The sequence below is a fragment of the Balaenoptera ricei genome, chromosome 8 (assembly GCF_028023285.1).
Source record: "Balaenoptera ricei isolate mBalRic1 chromosome 8, mBalRic1.hap2, whole genome shotgun sequence".
NCBI classification, from domain to species: Eukaryota; Metazoa; Chordata; class Mammalia; order Artiodactyla; family Balaenopteridae; genus Balaenoptera; species Balaenoptera ricei.
The window spans coordinates 34,065,057-34,086,540 of NC_082646.1; the positions used below are offsets into that span (position 1 = coordinate 34,065,057).

At 36.2% G+C, this 21,484-nt stretch overlaps 1 protein-coding gene across 13 annotated transcripts in view; it reads right to left on the minus strand.

Moving 5' to 3' along the window:
- Nucleotides 1–409: 409 nt before the first annotated feature.
- The window catches only part of YAP1 (Yes1 associated transcriptional regulator), a 115,398-nt gene continuing 94,323 nt past the window's right edge, over nt 410–21,484 (minus strand). For 6 of the 13 annotated variants that reach the window (XM_059930523.1, XM_059930524.1, XM_059930514.1 and 3 more), the window contains 4 exons: nt 19,594–19,641; nt 9,548–9,678; nt 6,027–6,139; nt 410–4,165 (listed from right to left, as the gene is read on the minus strand). In XM_059930523.1, the coding sequence (XP_059786506.1) occupies nt 3,927–4,165; nt 6,027–6,139; nt 9,548–9,678; nt 19,594–19,641 (531 nt within the window). In that variant the 3' untranslated portion in view covers nt 410–3,926. Of the gene's footprint in view, nt 4,166–4,788; nt 5,110–6,026; nt 6,140–9,547; nt 9,679–19,593; nt 19,642–21,484 lie in introns of those variants that run through there. The other 7 variants (XM_059930525.1, XM_059930526.1, XM_059930519.1 and 4 more) reach the window with 2 other exon arrangements.

Here is a 21,484-nt window from a genome sequence, read left to right on the forward strand (position 1 = left end):
GTTTTTATTTATAAAATAATAACTAATAATTTTCACTAATATAAGTATTATATTTTGGAGATCATTAAGAGAATATTTTGGAGAAATAAAACCAAAGGCTATTTTGAAGGAAACAGCAGTTTCTTCTGTGCTGTTACATGAAGTAAAATCATTTAAGAATGAAGCTGATACAATTCAGCTTACACACTATTATTGATGAGGATGGTCTACAGGAAGAGTACAGAACATAAAGTTCAAAGAATTATATCCATACTACAAAAGTTCCAAATGCCAAACCAACCTTAAGTTTAATCTGTCTACCGGTTACCACTGCAATCACCTTTTATTACTAGTACTTGTTCTATTGGAAGACCATTAAGAAGCCAAAAAAGTTTTAAATATATTAATCGTTAAAAACAACAAAGAACAGTTTAAAGAAAGAATATATTTGAACCATATAAACAAAAAGGTATTACATAAGAAAAAATAATGTAACAATTTATGTAAGTACCTAACATATGAGCATGCGCTTAACATCTAAAACAAAAAATAAAAAGGTAACATTGGTACTATATATATATATTTGACAAGTGTGCATTAAAGAATTCTCTAATATAAAACATTTAAAATGTGGAGAATACTTTTTCAAGATACAGAAAACAACTGTTAAGATAGGCACACCCACAACTCTTTAAAAACCGTGCTTATGGAAGATAAAATTGATCTGAGCATTCCTTCTCAGATGTGCAGAAGCTCTGAAATTGTAAATCATTTGATATTGCCTCCCACTTTTGCACTGTTTGAATTTCAACACTGATTGGTATGAATTACACAATTAAATAGTTTTTCAGTGTTTCTGCCAAGGTTCCATATAGAATGCATCTATTTAGTATGAATACTTAAAACAGCAACATCGTTTGTATAAAAGTCACTTCCTTATATTCTTTTTATCCTTTTTTTAAAAAGGCACTATATTTAGAAAATAGTAATTATAACAAATAGTGCTCTGGAAAATCTGAAACTCCAAATCAATGTGCTCCATCAACCATAAGTAGATCTAAGAAGCACTAACTAAAAAGAACACGACTGTAAAAAGCTGATAAATTTAAAGATTATAAAATTGGTTTATTGTAAAAGTAATTCAAGAATACCCAGTTAAAATCTTATCCCAATGCCACCCAATACAACCAAGAAGCAGTTAAACACGTTACATTAGGAATAAGGACATAAAACAAGGAAGAGCACATCAAGGCTGTGATTCAAACTCAGAAAGAGAAAGGCTTAGGTCTCCTTCAGGTGAGTACAGAGGGTACGATAAGATCAAAGCACCATGTCTGTTAGGTACCACGGTGCTGCTTCAACACTGAGGTATAACTGGGTAAATTAAAGGTGAGAGGAAATGAAGAACTCCATATTTTTGTTTTGTGGGTGTACTTAAGTGATTAAAATTTTAGGAACAACTGACTTTAATGACAGCAAGATGCAAGACAAATCTTTATTGAAGAAAAAGAAGCTTATAAAGTTCTCTATCAAGGTCCCACTAAGTCTTCACAACTCCCCTCCCACCTTCCCACCCTCTCCCCTAATCTAAAGCTACTCTGCTGATATATAAAATGCGATCTTAATTTGTGGCTTAATGGCAAATTGTAAGCACTCCTTCCAAGTAGCTTTGATCTTCTGCACATAAAAAAGCCAACATGCTGTATCATCCATCCATAAACTCAATTATGCATTCTAGGCAGAATTTCATTATTCCTCTAAAAAAATCAATACATCTGCACAGTGGCCATTTCCCCCCAGACTTAATTCAAGATTTAATCTTTCTTCTGTTTTCTTAATAATAGCCTTAGAGTCAATTATTACGAATGATCGACCTATGAATCATTATATACAACACAGTGATTGCATTTTGAGCACTGAAATTACTTAATATAAAACTTCTTACTTCCAACTTTTGCACTCCTCTAAATTGAAGGGTCAAAATGCTTAGATTCTGTAATCAGAAAGAAAAAAAAAAACCACTTGTCTTCCTAAGCTGAGGCTTTTCATAGCAGTTTTAGCCAGGAAAAGAGATTTTATGTCTTATAAACCCTTGAAAATAAGGGCTTACTCTAGAAACACTGAAAGACCCTTAATCATAGAGGTGCTAGCTGATACCACTATAATTCACAACCAAGTATTACTTCATAGCTTATACTGAAGGTTTGATTCATGCTCATTTTGTTCCTTTAAAAATACTCTTTGGAAAACATTATTACTCCTGTAGACACATACTCTAGTTATATCTCTTCCAGTAAAAATAAAAGTATAATCATGATTATCTCTATTTCTTTGCTAAATTCAACTACCAATATACATTAATCTGATCGCTTTACCGGCTAACTTATGACCTTACAGTATTCTATATACTATCCAGGGTCAATTCTCAGCATACAGAAGCAGAAGCAAGTCTTAGAAGAATGATTTTGTAGGCAATATTTCAATGTAGTCCTTAATGTGTTCATTACAAAAGAGAACTAAAGTACTAGAGTTTACTTCCAAAACTAAGGCAAAGGTAAACTTTCAAAGCTAATGGAAGGTAAACCACTATATAAAGCTTACTTCTGTCATGTACACTATGAACCTAACTCAGTGATTTCCCATCAAGACTTAAAATTAGTCTGAGGGACTAACCAGGGGATAATAAAGCCATTTCTTGTTTGCTTCTTTCAAATTCATCAGATAATATCCATTGTGTGCCCAGAGGGCATACAGGACTCCTCTAGACACTACCCATAATAACAGCCCTTTCTAGAACACTAAACTACCACCAACATCTGCAGACTGCCCCAACCAGATTTAAACTACCTGTGAAACATAAACTACTAGTCATGTATTCTAAATGCATACATTCAAAGCTACCATTTTAAAATAAATTGGAAAGTAGGGAAAACTTAAAAAAAAAAAGAGATACATTCTGCTATCACACTATCATAAACATTATAAGTGTGTGTGTGGGTATATATAGAGAGAGCAGATTACCAAGATTTAAATAAGATGGTAAAAAAAACCAGGACATGTAGATTTACCAAAGGAACTACAATAACTGTCCCAAGCTACAAGTATAAACAGATTCACTATAATGGTAATTTGCCTAAGTTCTGAGAAACAACAACAACAACAAAAAAAGAAAAAAGAAAAAACAAAAAAAACCCCCAAAACACTAAAACCCCAAACAAGACAAAAAACAAACAAAAAAGAAACCAACAACAACAACAAACCACAATAAAACCCACCAAAACCTATACTAGAGTATGTGGCAATAATTAATATATTTCTATGGAAATTATCTCAAGCCTTATAAGCTCCTAAAATAAAATCAAGGTCACTATGTGACTAATGATAGCACTAGGAGGAAAAAAAACCCACTGAAAGTAAAACAGTCTTCAGCCTTGGTTTCAGCTATCTCTTCAAATCAGCGTAAGTACTTAATATCAGATACAACATTTTTGGCTTGTCAGACCAGTAAGTCATGTTTTTCCACTGGCCAAAGGCAGCTGAAGAAACAATTGCTTGAACAAACTAAATGCTGTGACGTGAAGCATTTGACTTCCAAGTCTGAGTATTTAGTTAAAATGATTGGTGAACGTCTAACTGGGCAAAAGGAATGGCATCCATCATCCAAACAGGCTCACTTCCCCCAGCCCCCAAAACAAACAGTAGTTATAATAGCAAAAGAAACAAAAAAAGTTTTTTTTGATTCTTTAGAGCCAAATATGGAAGAGGTCAGCAATATATTAACAGCAGCAATGGACAAGGAAGAGCAAAATAGTGGATGAAAGAATCTTGCTGGACGTTTGTTCATCTTTTTCTGTATTAGCCAGAAGATCACAACTGGCTTATTTGGAAATTTCAGGTATATCTCCTTAGATCCTTCACAGATTTAGAATTCAGTCTACCTGAGGGCTCTATAACCATGTAAGAAAGCTTTCTTTATCTAGCTTGGTGGCGGCCAAAACAGACTCCATGTCATTAAGGATGTCAGAACTCAAAGCTTCTTGTAGGCTTGGCATCAACTCCTCTCCTTCTATGTTCATTCCATCTCCTTCCAGTGTTCCAAGGTCCACATTTGTCCCAGGAATGGCTTCAAGATAGTCTGGGAAACGGTTCTGCTGTGAGGGTAGGGTGCTTTGGTTGATAGTGTCACCTAGATGGAACAGGAAGAGAGAAAGAGAATAGGTCCTTTCTGAAAAGCTAACATCAGAGCCGTATCATGTGAGTATACATAAATGCACAGGGAAAGAAACGCATTCCTGACCGACCTCCTCCACTGGCCCACAGTTTACTTAAGGTCAAACAACCCACAGATAGCAAAGTAACAACGCAAGTTTCCTTTTGCTTCAAAATTGTTCAGATATTGAACAAGCTTGATTGCTTACTACTATGTGCTGAGCAGTGAAGGGGGTCCTGAAAAAAAATTACTTGAAAAATTATATACAGCAAGAGAGAAAGAACAAGTATGACATAACAGCATCACTACTTGACTCTCTTCCAGGTATGCACCACCATAATAAGATAAAATATAAAAATGAATGGTATAGACCTGTCTTTCTCTGAAGTACACACTGGGGAACAGAATAAAAGAACTGCACGAAACTCTATTCCACCCTTGGCAGACTCATATTCACAACAGTAAAAACAAGCCTCCCAAAAAGTCCCTGGATAGATAAGTCTTCCTAGTTTTGCTTCTAGGTTTCCCAAACTTACCTTGCCAAGAAACCTTTTTGCCCATGACAATGTTAACATTCCTTAACACTTCAATGGAACACGCTTTCAGAAAAACTAATATAAACCATTAAGTGTTAAAAAGGTTTAGAGAGAAGAGAGAAATGGGGGGACAGAGGAGTCAGGAAAGGTGTTATGAATGAGATGGGTCTGAAGTGACTCCTGTGGATGATTTAAGATTTAGATGAAGAGAGCTGTGGATTCCCAGAAGCATCAAAGCCATGAGCTGGATGAGCACAGGTACAGAAGACTTGCCAAACACTTTTAGAAGCTGCCAGCTAAAGAACTAGCTAGCCGGAGAACTGCTTCATTTCCCCGCCAATTCGTGCCCTCTGATAGCTGCCAAGTCCAGGGTCACCGGGTAAGCTACAGGAAAAAGGGTTCTATAATTACCCCTGTGAGGCAGGTATTTCTTAGCTTCTGCAAGATCCCTGCAACTATTCTAATAATAAAGTAGGTAAGCCCCACCACCTAGCCTTTCCTACCTGGCTTCCTGAGTCCCATACCACCTAAATTGGACCAAAGACCCTCACAAAAAAGAGGGAAGCAGACAATGAATCACATATAGAGACATATGAATCACATATAGAGATCTTCTCCAAAATTAAGAACACAAATCCAGGGGCTTCCCTGGTGGCACAGTGGTTAAGAATCCGCCTGACAATGCAGGGGACACGGGTTCGAGCCCTGGTTCGGGAAGATCCCACATGCCGTGCAGCAACTAAGCCCGTGCACCACAACTACTGAGCCTGCGCTCTAGAGCCTGCGAGCAACAACTACTGAAGCCCGTGTTCCGCAACAAGAGAAGCCACCACAATGAGAAGCCTGTGCACTGCAATGAAGAGTAGCCCCCGCTCGCTGCAACTAGAGAAAGCCCGCGAGCAGCAACACAGATCCAACGTAGCCAAAAAAACAAACAAACAAAAAATTTATTAAAAAAAACAGAAAAAAGAATACAAATCCATATAACAGAGACTTCTAATAGGGTCCTCAACTGCTTTGTCAATTAACTCAATTAAATACTAAAATATAAAATAAGTCATGTCAAATAGAGCTGAGATATTCATGACATTTAAAAACTGGGAAAAGACTTAAATTACAAGATGCCAAAAAAACCAACAAAAAAAACCCACAAAGCAAACTCAATTTGAATTGAAGTTTACAGGATCTTAATTGGTTTTCTTCTGAATAATCTTTGCTCACAATAGTTTAATTAGACCTGGTAATACAATGACTATTTCTGACTGAAAGCTAGATTACCAAGAGGAATAAAGAATACCAACCTGTATCCATTTCATCAACACTGTTCAAGAAGTCGTCTGGGGTCCGAGGGACACTGTAGCTGCTCATGCTTAGTCCGCTGTCTGTGCTCTCATCTCGAGAGTGATAGGTGCCACTACAAAGAATGAGAGTTAAAGACCAACACAAAAAATTTAAGAAATGATTTCAAGGTAAAAATATAAACACCTGCTGAGTACCAACATGATTCTCAAAGAGGATTAGTGAAAATTCTTGCCCTGCAGCATCTGAAACAAGCACCCTCCTTCAGGGCCCATACAAAGCTCTTTTGCTATGAGGTGAAACAGACAAGTTAATCCTAATCGAAACTGGCAACTTTAGGGGGCCAAAACTTCTCCTAAGGTTCTGGGCTTGGTGGCAATAAGGGAAAAGAAAGATATTTCCAGTTTTCCTAGGTGACAGAAAATTCTCTGTGTAGATATTCTCTAGTATCATTTGAATCTAGGGGCTCCACATGGCTCATTTGTTACAAGGTCTCAATTCCCCAAGTGGCAGTGGTCACAGGCATAGGTCAAAACACAACCTCCAGGTGGGTGGTGAGACAGGTCTGCACTAGATTCATGCTAAATTCCTAGCTCTCATGCAGAGAGTTTAAGCCAGAAAAATCAAACCAAAATAAAGAACCAGAATTTCTTTTTGGACTGGGCCAAAACAGATGAGTCACTGCCGATAAGAACTGAACTCCCTAGCTTGATCTCCTTGTTTCTGTTTGGGAAAGGCGGGGAGCCACAAACAAACACCTTAGCATGAGATAGGAGTCCTGAGAGTTCCAGTTGAAGGAAAGATTAAAAACAAAAAACAAAAAAACTACAAGGCACATACCTTGAGAAAAACAGAAAAATATGAGCCAAGACAGATTTTTACTTTAGGCTACATGAAAAGTATCACAGATTTACATACAAGTATGGTAAATATCCTTAGACTATTACTTTCATAAATACGACACTCTCCTAACCTAGTAGCACGCAGACACCAGGTGGCATCGCCTGTAAAACTGGGGGCTCTACTAATTCTAGAAAATCTTATGGCAAAGTGTGAAATAAAGGCAATTGTTCTTAATGGTCTCTGAGTACAGTGCAAACTCTAACTTTCCCCACAGCTTGGACACTTAAACAGCTGTTTAGCTTACACAAAAGTTAAACAAAAAATAACTAAGCTTTAAGAACAAGCTTTAACAGTTGCTCAAGGTCGAAAGCTCAGCCCCCTAAATTTCTTTCCTAACTTACTCAATGCACTTGCCTTGTTCTCCCTCCCCTTCACTCTGTATATTGCAACCACTAGTTTAATGCTTCTGTCAGATTTTGGCAAGATTCAAAAGCCTCACACAGATCCAAGAAAACACACATTTGCCTCTGAGACCATTTGTATACAATGCAGCTACTTTGGAGAAGGTCTCAGGATGTGGTTTGTTTTTATTTTGCCTGTCTTGATCTGGGACAAGGGCCTGGTCCTAGTCATCACTCTATTCCCACTGCTAAGCACGGAGCACATATCGAGACACTCAAGACTCTGTTACAGAATAGCTGAATTTACACAGTTGTTCAGAGTTCTTTCCAAGCCTCAGGGGAAGCACATGGGCACTCCTGAGGACAGAGTTCACAAGGCCATTTCCCTGATTAGGAACTGCTCCCTGCAGCCCCCCACCTCCCTTCAATAAACATTCACTGAGCATCTGCTACTACGCGATAGGGATTAGACTAGTCTGAGGATACAGAGGTTAACGACAACAAAAATCTACAACTGATGCTTTCTGAGAGGCTCACAACTTCAGGGAGGGAGGTGAACAAACCCATTAATGAATCATATACAAGGGCTACGTGAGCAAAGTGCTTTCAGAACAAAGAGGAGTAAGCTTGAAAAGTACAGGGGAAAGGTTTCATGGAAGGGGACGTGGGAGCTGGCCTTGAAAGAGCTCAGAGTAAAAGGGAGATGAGGGGATGTTCCACCACTACTAAGAGTCAACTCCATGGCAAGTTAGGGGAACAAGTGTTTAGAGCTTAAGGAATATGTATAAATCGAATAATGGGCAGTGGGGAAACCATCAAGAGTTTCTGAAAAGAAAAATGTTATAGTCAGATGTGTGTTTTAGAAACTGGGGGTACTACAGAGAGTAGACATGGGGTTTTGCCCTGAGACTAACAACACTGGTAATGTTCCACCCTGTGATCTTTACCAGAAAATAGAATTTTAAACTGTAGCTCAGCTCTTATCAAAAGTTTTAAGAAAGAATCTGCACAAATGACTATCAGGAGGATATGCAGTCTATCCATTTTTTTCCAAATGGTCTAATTTTATCCCTGGATCAATACAGGCCTTCAATAAGATGGGTACTGCAATTATATTGATCTGAAATTTCCTTTGTGGAAAAGAAAGTTCTGTGGCTATGACCTTTCCTAATTAACCTCAGTTTAAGCTTAGAACTACAGTCTTATATAAATACACTCAATTTTTGGCAGAACTTTAAACTGCATATGTCAGAAGAGTAAATACAAACTTAAATACATTTTAGATGGCCTTTGAAAGCAAACTTACCAATTAGGGCACCAGCACTAACCTTAAGACAGAGCAAATGACAGAAAATTCTATTGTACTAAATATTTTGGTATGACAAGGTATTTTGTTTTTCTTAGGATCAGGATGTTTTCAATTCAGTTGGTGAGAATGGAAAGGGTAGCATTATAGCCTTCTTAAACAAAAATACCTCTAAATGTTTTAAAAAGTACACTGTTTAAAATTGGTTAAAAAAAAAACAAAAGCAAAGACCAGAAAGCATTTGTTCCTTATTTTAAAAAGCTGAAACTCCATAAATATTTGACAATCTAGAAGAAAGAATTGTAGTCAAATCTTAATTTTAAACGGCCTTCTAGGCAAAGAATATGTTCCGTCTCCGCTTGCAGTTTTCAACATAGCCCTACATATAATAACATCTTTGCAATATGCCTGAAACCCAAGATTTGTGGTAACTCACTAAAAATCATCCTTAAACTATGTTACTTTCAATACTCTTTAATATTAATACATTATTTGAAAGAGGCACAACCTTCCTTTTTATCTCCTTGACCTACAGCCCTTAAGAACATGAGGCCTTACAGCGCTCCTGCAGTGAAACCTCTCAGGCTGAACACTTACGTGGAAAATGCCTTCTAATGATCCTTACGATGCAGCCCTAAGTAGCTTTAAGATGCAGTTCATTTGCTTTTATAGAAAGGCATTCACATGTTCCTTCATGATTCTGCAAGTAACTGTTTTTCAACAGTATAGGCACAAGCAAACACATGACTGTGAATAAGTATCCCCTCTACAAGTCTCAACAACTCATTTCCTCTCACATGAGCCAGCTTTCAATCCTCAAGTTTTACTGTACTAGCCATTTATGGAGAGATTCATTTACAGCTATGGTTTTTGGCCCACAAAGATGTTCAAACAGCTTATTACAAGTACTAAGGAGAATCACCTTAAAACTATGATCTTTTTCAGATGTTGGCCAGTAGCAACTCTTACCAACCTGTTAAGAAAGGGATCTGAGCTATTGGTCGTCATTGTTCTCAATTCCTGAGACATCCCAGGAGAAGATACTGGATTTTGAGTCCCACCATCCTGCTCCAGTGTTGGTAACTGGCTACGGAGAGCTAATTCCTAGAAAAAAATCAACACAAGTAAACAGAATCAATCTATTAACAAATTTATCGTTAGGTTTAAAGTAATAAACTTGTACATATAAAGCTGAAGTATTAACATCTAAAAGTTAATGAGTTTCCCAATCAGAAGGACCAGGTTCTTCTATCCATTTCAAGTGATTAAACATTAAATTATATAAACTGAAAGTTTAATTAGTCTTATTAACCCCAAAACATATATACTTAACTACTTAGCTTCCTTTTGGTATTTTCCTTTTCTGGCAGACACTCCTAAATCCCTCCTTTGGGGAAGGATGGCAAGTCTGATCTTTAAAAAAAGAATTCTTCTTAAAGCTTATTTTTACTCAACAACCCTCATATGGTTTTATATGTTTGGCACCAGTAATAAAAATAAAGTCAAAAGAACAAAATTTGGTGATTTACCAAGACACCAACACTCCTCACTGCCCTCCTGCACTGTTTTACACTTTGGTATCAAGTAACTCATTCTGACTTCAGGTTTTTCAATCTTGAGCTATCTTCTGGGGCATCCAACAATTTCTCAGCAAGATTCTACCTGGAAACTGAGCAAAAGCTATGGGCCATTACTACTCTGATCGTTTCAGAAGGCCTGCCTCAACGTGCTTCCAAACATTCCAGGCCTCAGCTTTATATTTGCCTGGGGCTTCAAGGCTAGTTCACCTCACTCTGGCCAACTCTTACACCTTCATTACCACCCGGTTCTTTTCCTCACCTTTTCATCTGTTCGCTGTTCCCTGCCCTGAGGATTTCCACTGTGCCTCTCAAGCTCTCATAAACTCAACTCTGTTGGAGCATCATTTTTCTCTCCCTCGACATCTTTGGTTTGACCTGAACTATGGCTTTTTATCACAAAGGATACTACCTCACCCCCTGCAGCCTTCCTGAGCCAAGCCTGCTTGCTGAGGCACACACCATCTCCAGCACCCTCACTCTCAGTCACCACTGGGTCCAGAAGCAGTGGAGATATTCTCTGAGCTCTGCACCACCACTTCTAGACTATGCAACAACCACTTCTTTTTACTCAGGTTTCTGCCTTCTAGATAACCCACGCTTTAAATGGGTTTCCTAACCGGAGGATCATGACAGAATGCAGAGGGTCTGTGAACTTGGATGGAGAAAAAAAATTACATCTTTATTTTCATTAACCTATAACTAAAATCTAGCATTTTCTTCAATTATAAATATAGGCAACAAACAGTAGTATTTACTATACCTTTGACTTTTCAGCTTTTCATCAATAGAAAACATTTTCATATCATGCTCTAGTTGTTGCAAATATATTAAAATACCATTTATGTTCATTACTATTTCAATATTATATTAATTTTAAGACATGCCACTATATCTTATTACTTATACATTATGTAGATGATTCACTCAACATGAGTTCCTTGAATTTCTGCATTCCAGTGATCTTCATCCCTACCTACCTCAATCACCCACTTGTACAGCCAAGCCCTTGCTATTCAAAACCAAACCTACCTCTACAATCTTTACTCATGTCTGGGACAATAATCATTGTTTCACTTCATTGCAAATGCATCTATCACCCGGGAACTGTCAACATCCATGCACAAAATCTATACAGTAATATAACGTTGAAATTCCTGGCTCTCTAAATTGCAATGATATTGACCACTTTACCATTGTATTTCAGTCATTAACTTCCTCGGTCACACCCTGAACTGGTTTAGAAACTTCTTCCCCAGAAATCTTACATGTACTCATCCCGCTTTCTGGAACCATATTTTTTCTTTCCATCCAGTTTCTTCTGCCTCCTACTATTCCAATCTATTGGCTCTCCTTCCCTACAAGTTTAAATGCAGGGCTGATCATTTTAAATACACATGATTACCTTTCAGATTCCTGATACACACATAATTTTATTTCAACACAGCAAATTCCAACCATGAATCAATATTAAAAATGTGCTTGCTTCATTTCTATACTGAGACTGCTAAGAAATGCTAGAGAAAAATCATACAACTATCCAGACTGTTATAAATTAATAGTCTTTGGCCTTGGCTGGGCCCTTCTTAGTACCACTCATTGTTTTTTGTTTTTTTCTTGGGTCCTTGGTTACTTTTTTCTCACATTCTCATGATTACTACTCCAAATCTGGCACACTCTCTCAAGCCCCGTTCACTTAAGTGCTTTTCCTTTTTCAAGCTCTCTCCCATTTAAATAAGAACACTGAGGTCATCAGGCACAATCTGTGGTTTTCTGGATCCTCCTGTCATCTCTTCCTGCTCCCCCAAAGCCATCTTCATTCATCACCTTTATAACTTTTCTTCCAGTCTCAGAAAATGGATTCCCTTCTGCTGTCTCCTGTTCTAGGCCAACCCACATTCCTAGCAGCTTCTGGGGATCCATTTTACTTGTTTTCTCTATCTTCTATCTTTGATGCACCCCTTGCCCCCATTTTCACCTTACAAAGTGAGAAGTGACTTTAAAACAAAGTGCACTCTCTGCAGGTCTGTAATATGAAATGTTTTCTCTTGGTACCATGTCCTTCCATATACTCTTGACTAGAACACTTTTCTTTCTTATTATTTAAGACACAGTTACCTTCTCTAGGTAATTCTCCAGAATGATCCCATCTCCATCTTTGGATTGGATTAGATTAGACAGATAGACAATATGTCTTTCACACCCTGAGCATATGTATGTAACATGAGCTTAGCACTTATCACATGGTATTGTAATTATTTCTTCTCTGTCCCTTAAGGGCACAAAATGAATAAATGAATGACCACTTTGGAGCATAAAACAAGAGCTTCTAAATACTTTGAAGAATTTATGTTGCTATTTAAATATAAGGATGTTAAAAGTAATAAATTTTATTTTACTTTTAAAATATTTATTTATTTATTTATTTGGTTGGTTGGTTGGTTGGTTGCGCTGGGTCTTAGTTGCAGCATGTGTGTGGGATCTAGATCCCTGACCAGGGATCGAACTCAGGCCCCCTGCATTGGGAGCACGGAGTCCTATCCACTGCGCCATCAAGGAAGTCCCAAAAGCAATAAATTTTAAAGTGAATAAAATTATAGGCTCTGGATGAGGCTGATGCCTAGGGAAGGCATGCTCATATTTCTGTGTACCTAGTTTTGAAGTCCTTGCAGCACAAAGCGAATAAATCATTACTGAAATAACTTAATAAATTGGCTATAATTTTCATATTGTTTTTACAACTTTTATTTTATCCTTTTTGATGGTTTCCACTTGTTCAAGGTTTTATGAAGTTAAAGCTAATTGTTATGTGCAAAATCTCCATGTTCTCGCTACTTTGAATTCTGCCACATTGCTTGTTTGAAGCTATCAGATTTTTACTTTTTGCTGCCTTTAACAACTGAATTTCTACTGTCAGCAGACACTGAAGAACCAACTATCCACATTTACAAAGAAAGGTAATTTAGAGATGTGAATAAGAAGGCCAATCTTTACAAGTTGCCTAAGAAGATATCCAACCCCCTGAAAGGCTATGGAAATACTTCTCATCAAATCTATATTTGAGCCAGGACTAAGAGTAACTAACCTAGGGATTCATGTAAACTGAACTTGAAAGGAACAAGGGGAAAAAAATGCCACTTTATTTACTGGTGGTGGTGGTAGGACGGTGTTAGCATTATCAACCAAATAGTGAAGAATATGGCATGAAAACAAATGTAATGTGATAAGGCCAATGATATAAATAACTTATACATAGATTATAGAACCCATATACCAGGTATGGATATTCAGCTCAGGTTTGAAACTTCTAGTTACAGGAAAAACAAACAAACAAAACCCCAAAACCAACCAACCAGGGTTGATCAGAAGTAATTTTTGAAGTATTATTGAGGTATAATTGATATATAATAACTTGCACATACATCATCCAAAAATGGGTATATTCTTACATAGCTCAGTATTTGCTAGAAACAAAATTACTTTAACTAAAGTTGACTACTTGGTAGCCCCCTCCCCAAGGCATTCTTTCTTTCTTTCTTTCTTCTTTCTTCCTTCCTCCCGCCCTTCCTTCCTTCTTTCCTTCCTACCTTCCTTCCTCCCTCCCTCTCTTTCCTTTCCTTCTTTCTTTCCTTCCTTTCTTTTTCTTATTAGTCATCCATTTTATACACATCAGTGTATATATGTCAATCCCAATTAATTCTTTTGTTAATATTTTCATCTGTGAACATAATTTATTTCACTGGGTTCAATAAGGAAGATGAAACATTTTTGTTGATATTTTAAGGAAATTGTCAAAAATCGGGGAGGAAAACCATATGTATTTATGTAGGAAAACAGGCCAACTTCCCCCCCCCCAACACATATCAGTAAGTTCAGAGTTCAACTGAATATAAAAACAGTAACATCCACTTCCACATAAACACACACACATGCATGCACACACACCCCCATATAGAGATGTGGAAATCTGCAGAAGTATCCTACTCCATGCTTTACCTAGTCAGACTTTGAAGGAGAGTGAATGTGGAGTCAGAACTAACTGAAAGAGCTCCTCCCTAAACTGTCCTGCTGCCAGTGAGGAACAGTTAAATCATGGGTTTCATAGTGAGTAAGCTTTGTAATTCCTTGTATCCTTAGCCAAGAACTGTAAATGTGAAAGTGAACATACTGCATAAAATTAATAATTTTAGAAGTAAAATATTAAAAATTTGTTTCAGAGTTGCACAGACTTTTTGCCAGTGACTTTAGAGAAAAATAACTAATATGGGTAAGTATGAAATGAAGTTAAATAATCTGAATTTTTTAATCAAAAATATTTCATATAAACTTTCTCCATTATATGCATTTAAAAATAATTCCTGTATATATCTACATGTACCTATGTAGAATAAACCCACTCTATTGAAATAAAGTAATTTTGTCAAAACACATTTTGGATGAATATGAACATCACTTTGTAATTGAGTAAATCTGGCATAGCTGTTTTAAAAATCAGCCTTGGGACATAATTGGATTGTCTACAAAAACTGATTTCAGTTGAAACACTTCATGTTGAAAGTTATGTCTATCTCTAAGGAGTTTTTTATCCTGAAAAAATGTCTAATATTAGAATACTGAGCTAAAAATACAAGTTCGTTAAGCTTCTCTTTTTCCCAAAGGTAGTCAGAATAAACAGTTTGACAGACTTTCAAAAATGGAGAAGTAAGCAAGTTATAGGAAATTCAGCCAAAATTTATCATGCTTCTGTATTTCAAAGGTCAAACAGTTCTTTTAGAGTATTTGACTTTTTCTAAAGGAAGCAAATATTTTTAGCTCATTTTCTTCTGTAATAATACAAAAATGTGGTGGCTTTTCCCATTGAGCTTGTAAATCTTAGCTAATCTGGGATGCATGTGGAGTCAGAGCTATCTGCAACTATAAGTAAAACTGATGGTCCCAGCTTGGTCTGGAGGGAACTTTCCAGGATGGTTTATAAAGGAAAACATGATTTGTCTGGTTCATATAGCGGACTTTTATGGACTCAGGATGCAGCCATGAGCCATTGGTCTTTTTTGTATTTCTCTCCTCTCATTTAAATAGGAGTATCATTTCTCATAGGGTAAAAAAGATACTTTAAGATAATATATATCTGGTAGTAAAGTATTTTGGCTCCATATAAAACTGATGCTTTGGTTCACATCATTTAGAAAAATAAGGAGAAAGGCAGTAGAAGAAGTCAGTAGTCTGGAAACATTTAGAACATCTCTAGGTTATTAAATTCTTTAGAGTATCCAAGAGACATGGAAGCATATGCCTACACAAGTCAAAATTTAGAAACAAGTCAAATATCTATCAGTAGGTGAACAGATAAACAATTGTAGTATATCCCTACAATGGAATACTACTTAGCAATAAAAAGGAACGAACTATAAATACAACATGAATGAATCTCAAAATAATCATGCTAAGATGAAAAAGTTATGATTCCATTTATAGAAAATTCTATAAAATTAATGTCAACTTTACTTTCTTAAAGCAATTTTATCTTCAGCAAATACTATGTAAGAGTGTTTCATTTCTGGATAACACATGGCACACAAGTGAAGGTCCCCCCTCTCCAACCTAATCAATTTATTTAAGGTAGGTAAGTTTAGCGAACTAGAAATCCAAATTTAGAAATGAAGAATAACTCTAAAATTACACATCTTTTAAACAGTTTGTCTTAGTAATTGCAGTTTATGTCAACAATTTTAAAAACAAACAAACAAAGAGCCATTTCTTCCAACTGTTCAAGATAGGTCTTGCCATACCCCATTTTCCAACACAGCTTTAAACAGTCACAGAATATTTAATTATGTTGGAAGTTATTAAAACATTTAGCCAAGGTTTAGAATGCTTTTTGTTTTTTAATATTTGTGCCATTTACCAAAGTACCTTCAACTTCAGAACAACCTTTTTGGCTAAAAAGATGTGTATCTATGATTCAAAGTCATAGAATGATTCACAGAATCATTTGAATCTATGATTTATTCAATATTAGGACTTCAAAAAGAAGAGAGATAAACTTGGAAAAGGTATTAATTGGATTCTGAAATAGCTTTTCTAGTATCTGCTAACATAAAAGAGAGTTTGGAGAGGAAAAAAAGCCAAAACTTTGGTATTATTAAATTCAGAAAAAAAAAACCTGTGGTGATTATTTTCACATGGCTCTGAACAGGGGTACTGTACTATTTTGCTCTATTTGACTAAAACTACGGACATCTGAATCTCTTCACCATTTCGGGCTGACAGTGTAGTACAATATCCTCAACATTAATACTGTGGGTTTTATCCATCATTAACCCAGTAACTGACCCTGGTGTGTATTTATTACTATCCATAAGGAATGGCAACTACACAATATTCATTAGTTGCAAAAAATTTATAGCTATAATTTCTATGAAGAGTAAAGCAATTATTTGCTCAGAGATAAGCTATTTATACACAGCAGTCTTGTTTCTATTTTCTGGGTCGTTTCAAGCATTCTGATGAGGGCACTTGGGGATGCGTTTTGACCTAGGCCTTATGAAGGAAATGGAGAATCTTAATCAGTAAAAGGGAAGGGGAAAAGTCAGGTACTCCTTATGGGGAAAAGCTCATGAGTGGAATCATGGCAACAAGACAGAGGAGTGCACTTGGCTGAAGGAAGGTAACTGACTTAACCAGAACTGAGAGAGAGAAAGAAGGCTACTGACCACAGACCATAAATGAGCTAGGTTGCAGAGTTTAGGCTTGATCTCATAGGTATTAGGGAACCGCAGGTACTAAGAACCACATTCTTAAGCATAACAGAAGGTAAAAACATTCACACTCAGGGGGAACTATCTTTCCTCAAAGTGTTAGTTTCAAAAGACTTTGAAACAGAAGCTGGGATGCATTCCTAACCCACTGTCTCAAAGGTCTCCCTCCAGTCACAGAGGAGAAACTGATGTATTAGAAAGAGTTATACAGAGAAAATTGAGCATTCCATACATGCTGAATCTCATGGAGCAAAGACGATGTTTATACTTTTAAAAAGTTTCTTTTTCTGAGACCAGAAATTGCTTTAGAAACAAAAATAGTGAATAATCAAAATGAAATTTAAAAATTTAAAGCTCTATGAGGACAAGTTTTTCCAAAATTCTGCCAACAAACCCTAACAAATTAAGGCAATAATTTCCATTTTTAACTAAGAAAATATACTAACCCCTTTAAAGTTGTCTCATTTTTTCAGAATTTTGTATTAACCTCACCCATACTGACACTAGTTTACAAGACCAGAAAATCCTACTATACAGACAGGTTTTGTTAATCCTATGCAGAAGTACTTAAGGATAGCTTTTGAAACAAGTAATTTGTGAACATTCTGAAGTCTGGTACCTTCCCACAGCAAATGCGGTATATAATTACAAAACAATGCCACTGATTTCATGTTGCTTGTTAACTCATCTGCACTGATTTCTATAAGGAAAGTAAAAACAAACAACAAACAGAACCCAAACCCCCCACAACACTGAACAGGAGTGCCTTGCGCTCAAGTATTGAATGGATCCATCCCTTTTTCTTCATTATTCCTTTTTACAGTCTGTTTTTCGAGACTGTAAAGCTCTTTCTGGCTTTCTTGATTATCCTGGTAAGCTATTTAAAGGCATCTTCACTTAAGATATGACCCTTCTTTGTGGAATCTTTCCTGGCATCTACCTTAAGATAATCTAGAAAATATGTAGGATGAGAAAAACACAGATACTTGCTTGATACAAATACAACCAGATTCTGGGTATTTGAGCAACTCCAAATTTAGCCCTATACTGGAATTTCATACATTTTCACAATTGTGCCAGGTAAATACATTGACAACTGAATCTTATATAACAAGGCAGTATTTTATTCTCCACATATGCAAAGTTGAATTTAAAAAACCTTTTATAAAACCTATCTCTTTCAGGTTTCCTGCTCTGGCTTAGACAAATCTAAGGAATCAACTGAAATTTTAATACCATACAAATTTAATAGAAATTTAATTTACAAACCTTAACTTTTCTAAAGCTTTACTACTAAAAGAAGTATCTAAAAACTCCTGATAATTTTAATGAGCAACTGTTTACACTTATACTGATGTATGAAATAAAGACCTGAAGGTATTTACTTTATTTAGCAGATTTAAAGTTTAAGATCTTAGTAGGAAAAAATAAAAAGGAAACAATTTCAAAACACTTTAACATGGAGAACTTTTTGCTTGATCCCGAATCTCACTTGAATTAATTTCTGCTCCTATGTTTCTACTTCATTTATTACAAATAAAAGAAACACTTCAGAGAAAAAGCAAGGAAAAATGTCTTCACTTTACATAAAGATCCAATGCCACAGTGCTCTTCCCAGTCAAATGTGGTATTAGTGGTCCTCATTGTAAGAATGTCTGCTCTGCTTTAGCAAAGATGACGTTCATTAGTTATTCCCTGGATTTCTTGATTAAAGGAGGCATTTATGAGATAGACAATGAATAGAGATTTTCCTCTCACAAAGTTAACTGGTCTCTATGAAGATTCTATCTGGTGCTCCAATGGACAAGTTAACAGTATCTAAAATGAGTGGAGTTCTGCCAATTCCCACTTCCACAGCTCATTCTAACACAATGCACTTGTTAGCCTAGTGCAGAAGAGCTCCACAGAATATGAGGTGTTCCATGGTTGCTTCTGGCAATCTGAGAAAAGTGCAATAATCCCCCAGCTCCTAATTCCTTCAAATCTGTGAACCCTGAACAAAGAGAATCTCTTTGGTTTCAAGAATGAGATTCTTTCCATGAGTCAGATAAGTGCCTATGTTATAGAAGGAAAAAATGGCCACAATCTTTCCATCTAAATCAGGTACCTTCACAACCAGTATTCCTTTGGGTTCACCAGGGAGGAATGCTGATAAAAGCCAACAAGAAACCCAAAACAGTACTCAGGTAGATCCTTTTCTCTTCTGATAATTTTAATATTCTTTCTTTGGAGTGTTCACTAAAAAAACCTTTTCCTTTCCTAGTAGTATGATTATAATTCTCAATAAGATTTCCTAAAGTAGCCTACCCAAGTAAATAACCTGTACTATCTTTGTTACTGTTCGAATTATTAATTTCTATAAATCATTGTAAGTACTATTTTAGGCTATGCAAATAAAAAATCAGGCACACTTCAAGGCTGACAGGGTGTATATACTACATATCAAATGTGGGAAAAAAAAAGACCTCAATGGAGTTTTGAATACTACTCTGGGAGGAGTGGGGAGGGAGCAGATAGTGTAAACTTTCTGGGAACAGCAATGTTAACTTAAGTATCATGGTAGAAAGATGCCTCAAAGTTACGCTGGGCTCATCTTCAGTGAGGACAGGCCCCTGGAGCACAAGTTTTTCTCTTTCCTAATTTAATATCTGTTTTCAATGCTGAAACATCAGATAAGAGCCTACCTGACATTTTGGAGAATTTGCTGTGCTGGGATTGATATTCCGCATTGCCTAAGAGTGAAAAATAAGATGGATAAAAATTACTTTAAGCCACATGGTTTGGCTGTGTAGGCTGACTTACAAATTGTATCCAGACATATCACCATAGCACAGAATTCCCAAGCTAGCCCAAGAAGAAGCAGACTAAGGAAGACAGGAGCCAACGGAGTCGCCACATAACACACGGAAACCTCAGAAGTGTTCAACAGCATTGAGGACAGGACAGTAAGACTTTAGGTGTCAGGGTTCAAATGAAACTGGATATTGGTCAGGTAGGTTCTTTACTTCTGAATATTAGATGAAGCAGGAAAAATATAATGTGATGTTTCAGTGATAAGAGAAACTATCAATGGAAGAAGTTCACAGGAAGCCAAAAGACTTAAGATATACTGAATTTATACTGATTGCTAAAAAACAAAACCAAAAAAATCTTAAAAAAATACACCATTAGTATAAGAATAGAGCAAGTCTGTCACTTCAACAAAAGAAAAGACAACACAGTAGGTAGTAAAGAAGAAATAAAGAAGTTACCTTTAAAGGAAACTATTCTGTCTAGGACCCATCACCCAGAGTAAGAGTGAGAATAAGATTTAGAAAAACTCTTTAGAATGAAGAATTTTATAAGTAGCAGCATTTTGCCCATTGGGCGGGAAGGGGGTGGGGGAGAGCTGACCTACGGCAACAACAAAATGATGGATGGCCCATTCCCAGACTTTAACCTTTCTTATTAATAAGGTTTCTTGGTTTTGGTAGTCTTTAATTCATATGTGAAATTATATTTGCATACGCCATCTAGTACTCAGTAACAACAAAATGAAAACAGGCTGCGTAAAACATACCCTTAAATTGCTTTATTTCTTCTAAGAGCTATATAACTATAATTTTGATGGTGCTACCTTGTTCCGATGATAAAGTTTTATTTAAATGAAAAATATCTTTCCTTTATAGTAATATGTTAAAAAGTCCATCAGAGATACAGTAATCTTGTTAATGTGCTTCCTTTCTCTACCTTCTTAAAAGGTGGATGAGGGAATATTTCTTTCAAGACCACTTCTTGACATCATATGCTGGCATCATCTTTCTTACTCACTTTGGTGCCAACCACACTAGAATTACACTGGCAGGTTACTGATAGCACAAACAGTTTAAAGGTGTGCCTGTCTGGGATTCCATGGCTTAGTTTAATTCTTAGGTACCAGTTCTTCAAATCCCAAATCTGAGTTCAATGACTGTTTCAAGTTCATGTATTTCCATTAACACGGGACACTATTAAAATAGAACACTCATGAAAAAAAAGTACCTTGTTCAAATGTCTACATCCTGGCTACAAAAATGTAGAGTATAATGATATTTTTAATGCCTATACTTGGTATGCTATGATTTAGGTGAGGAAAAATAGTACAGATACGTATATTTCACGTTCGCAAACAGAGAGAATGTCTCTGGGGGAAAAAAAAAATACAAGAAACTGATAGCTACTTACAACCAGAAAAGAGAACTAGAGAAATGGAAAAGGAGATTTCATTTTCACTGTACATTTACCTTTTGTACACTTTCAAAATCACATCATGTTTATTATCCAAAATATTTACATAAAAATTTTAAAATATACTGCTTTGAGAAGATCACACTCCCAGTATCTGAACTTAGATTTTATCACTCTGAAATAAGATAAAGTAAAAATTCATTTTGAGATGAGGGATTATATATTCTTATGGCACATAAAGACCAACAGTATTTCTGAAAGAAAACTGATAAAAATGGTCATAAAGTTTTCCAGCTCTCTAATGTTAGAACGTACCCATCCCAACATGAAAAAATATCCATAAGTAGATAATTTTAAAGCACTGTGGGA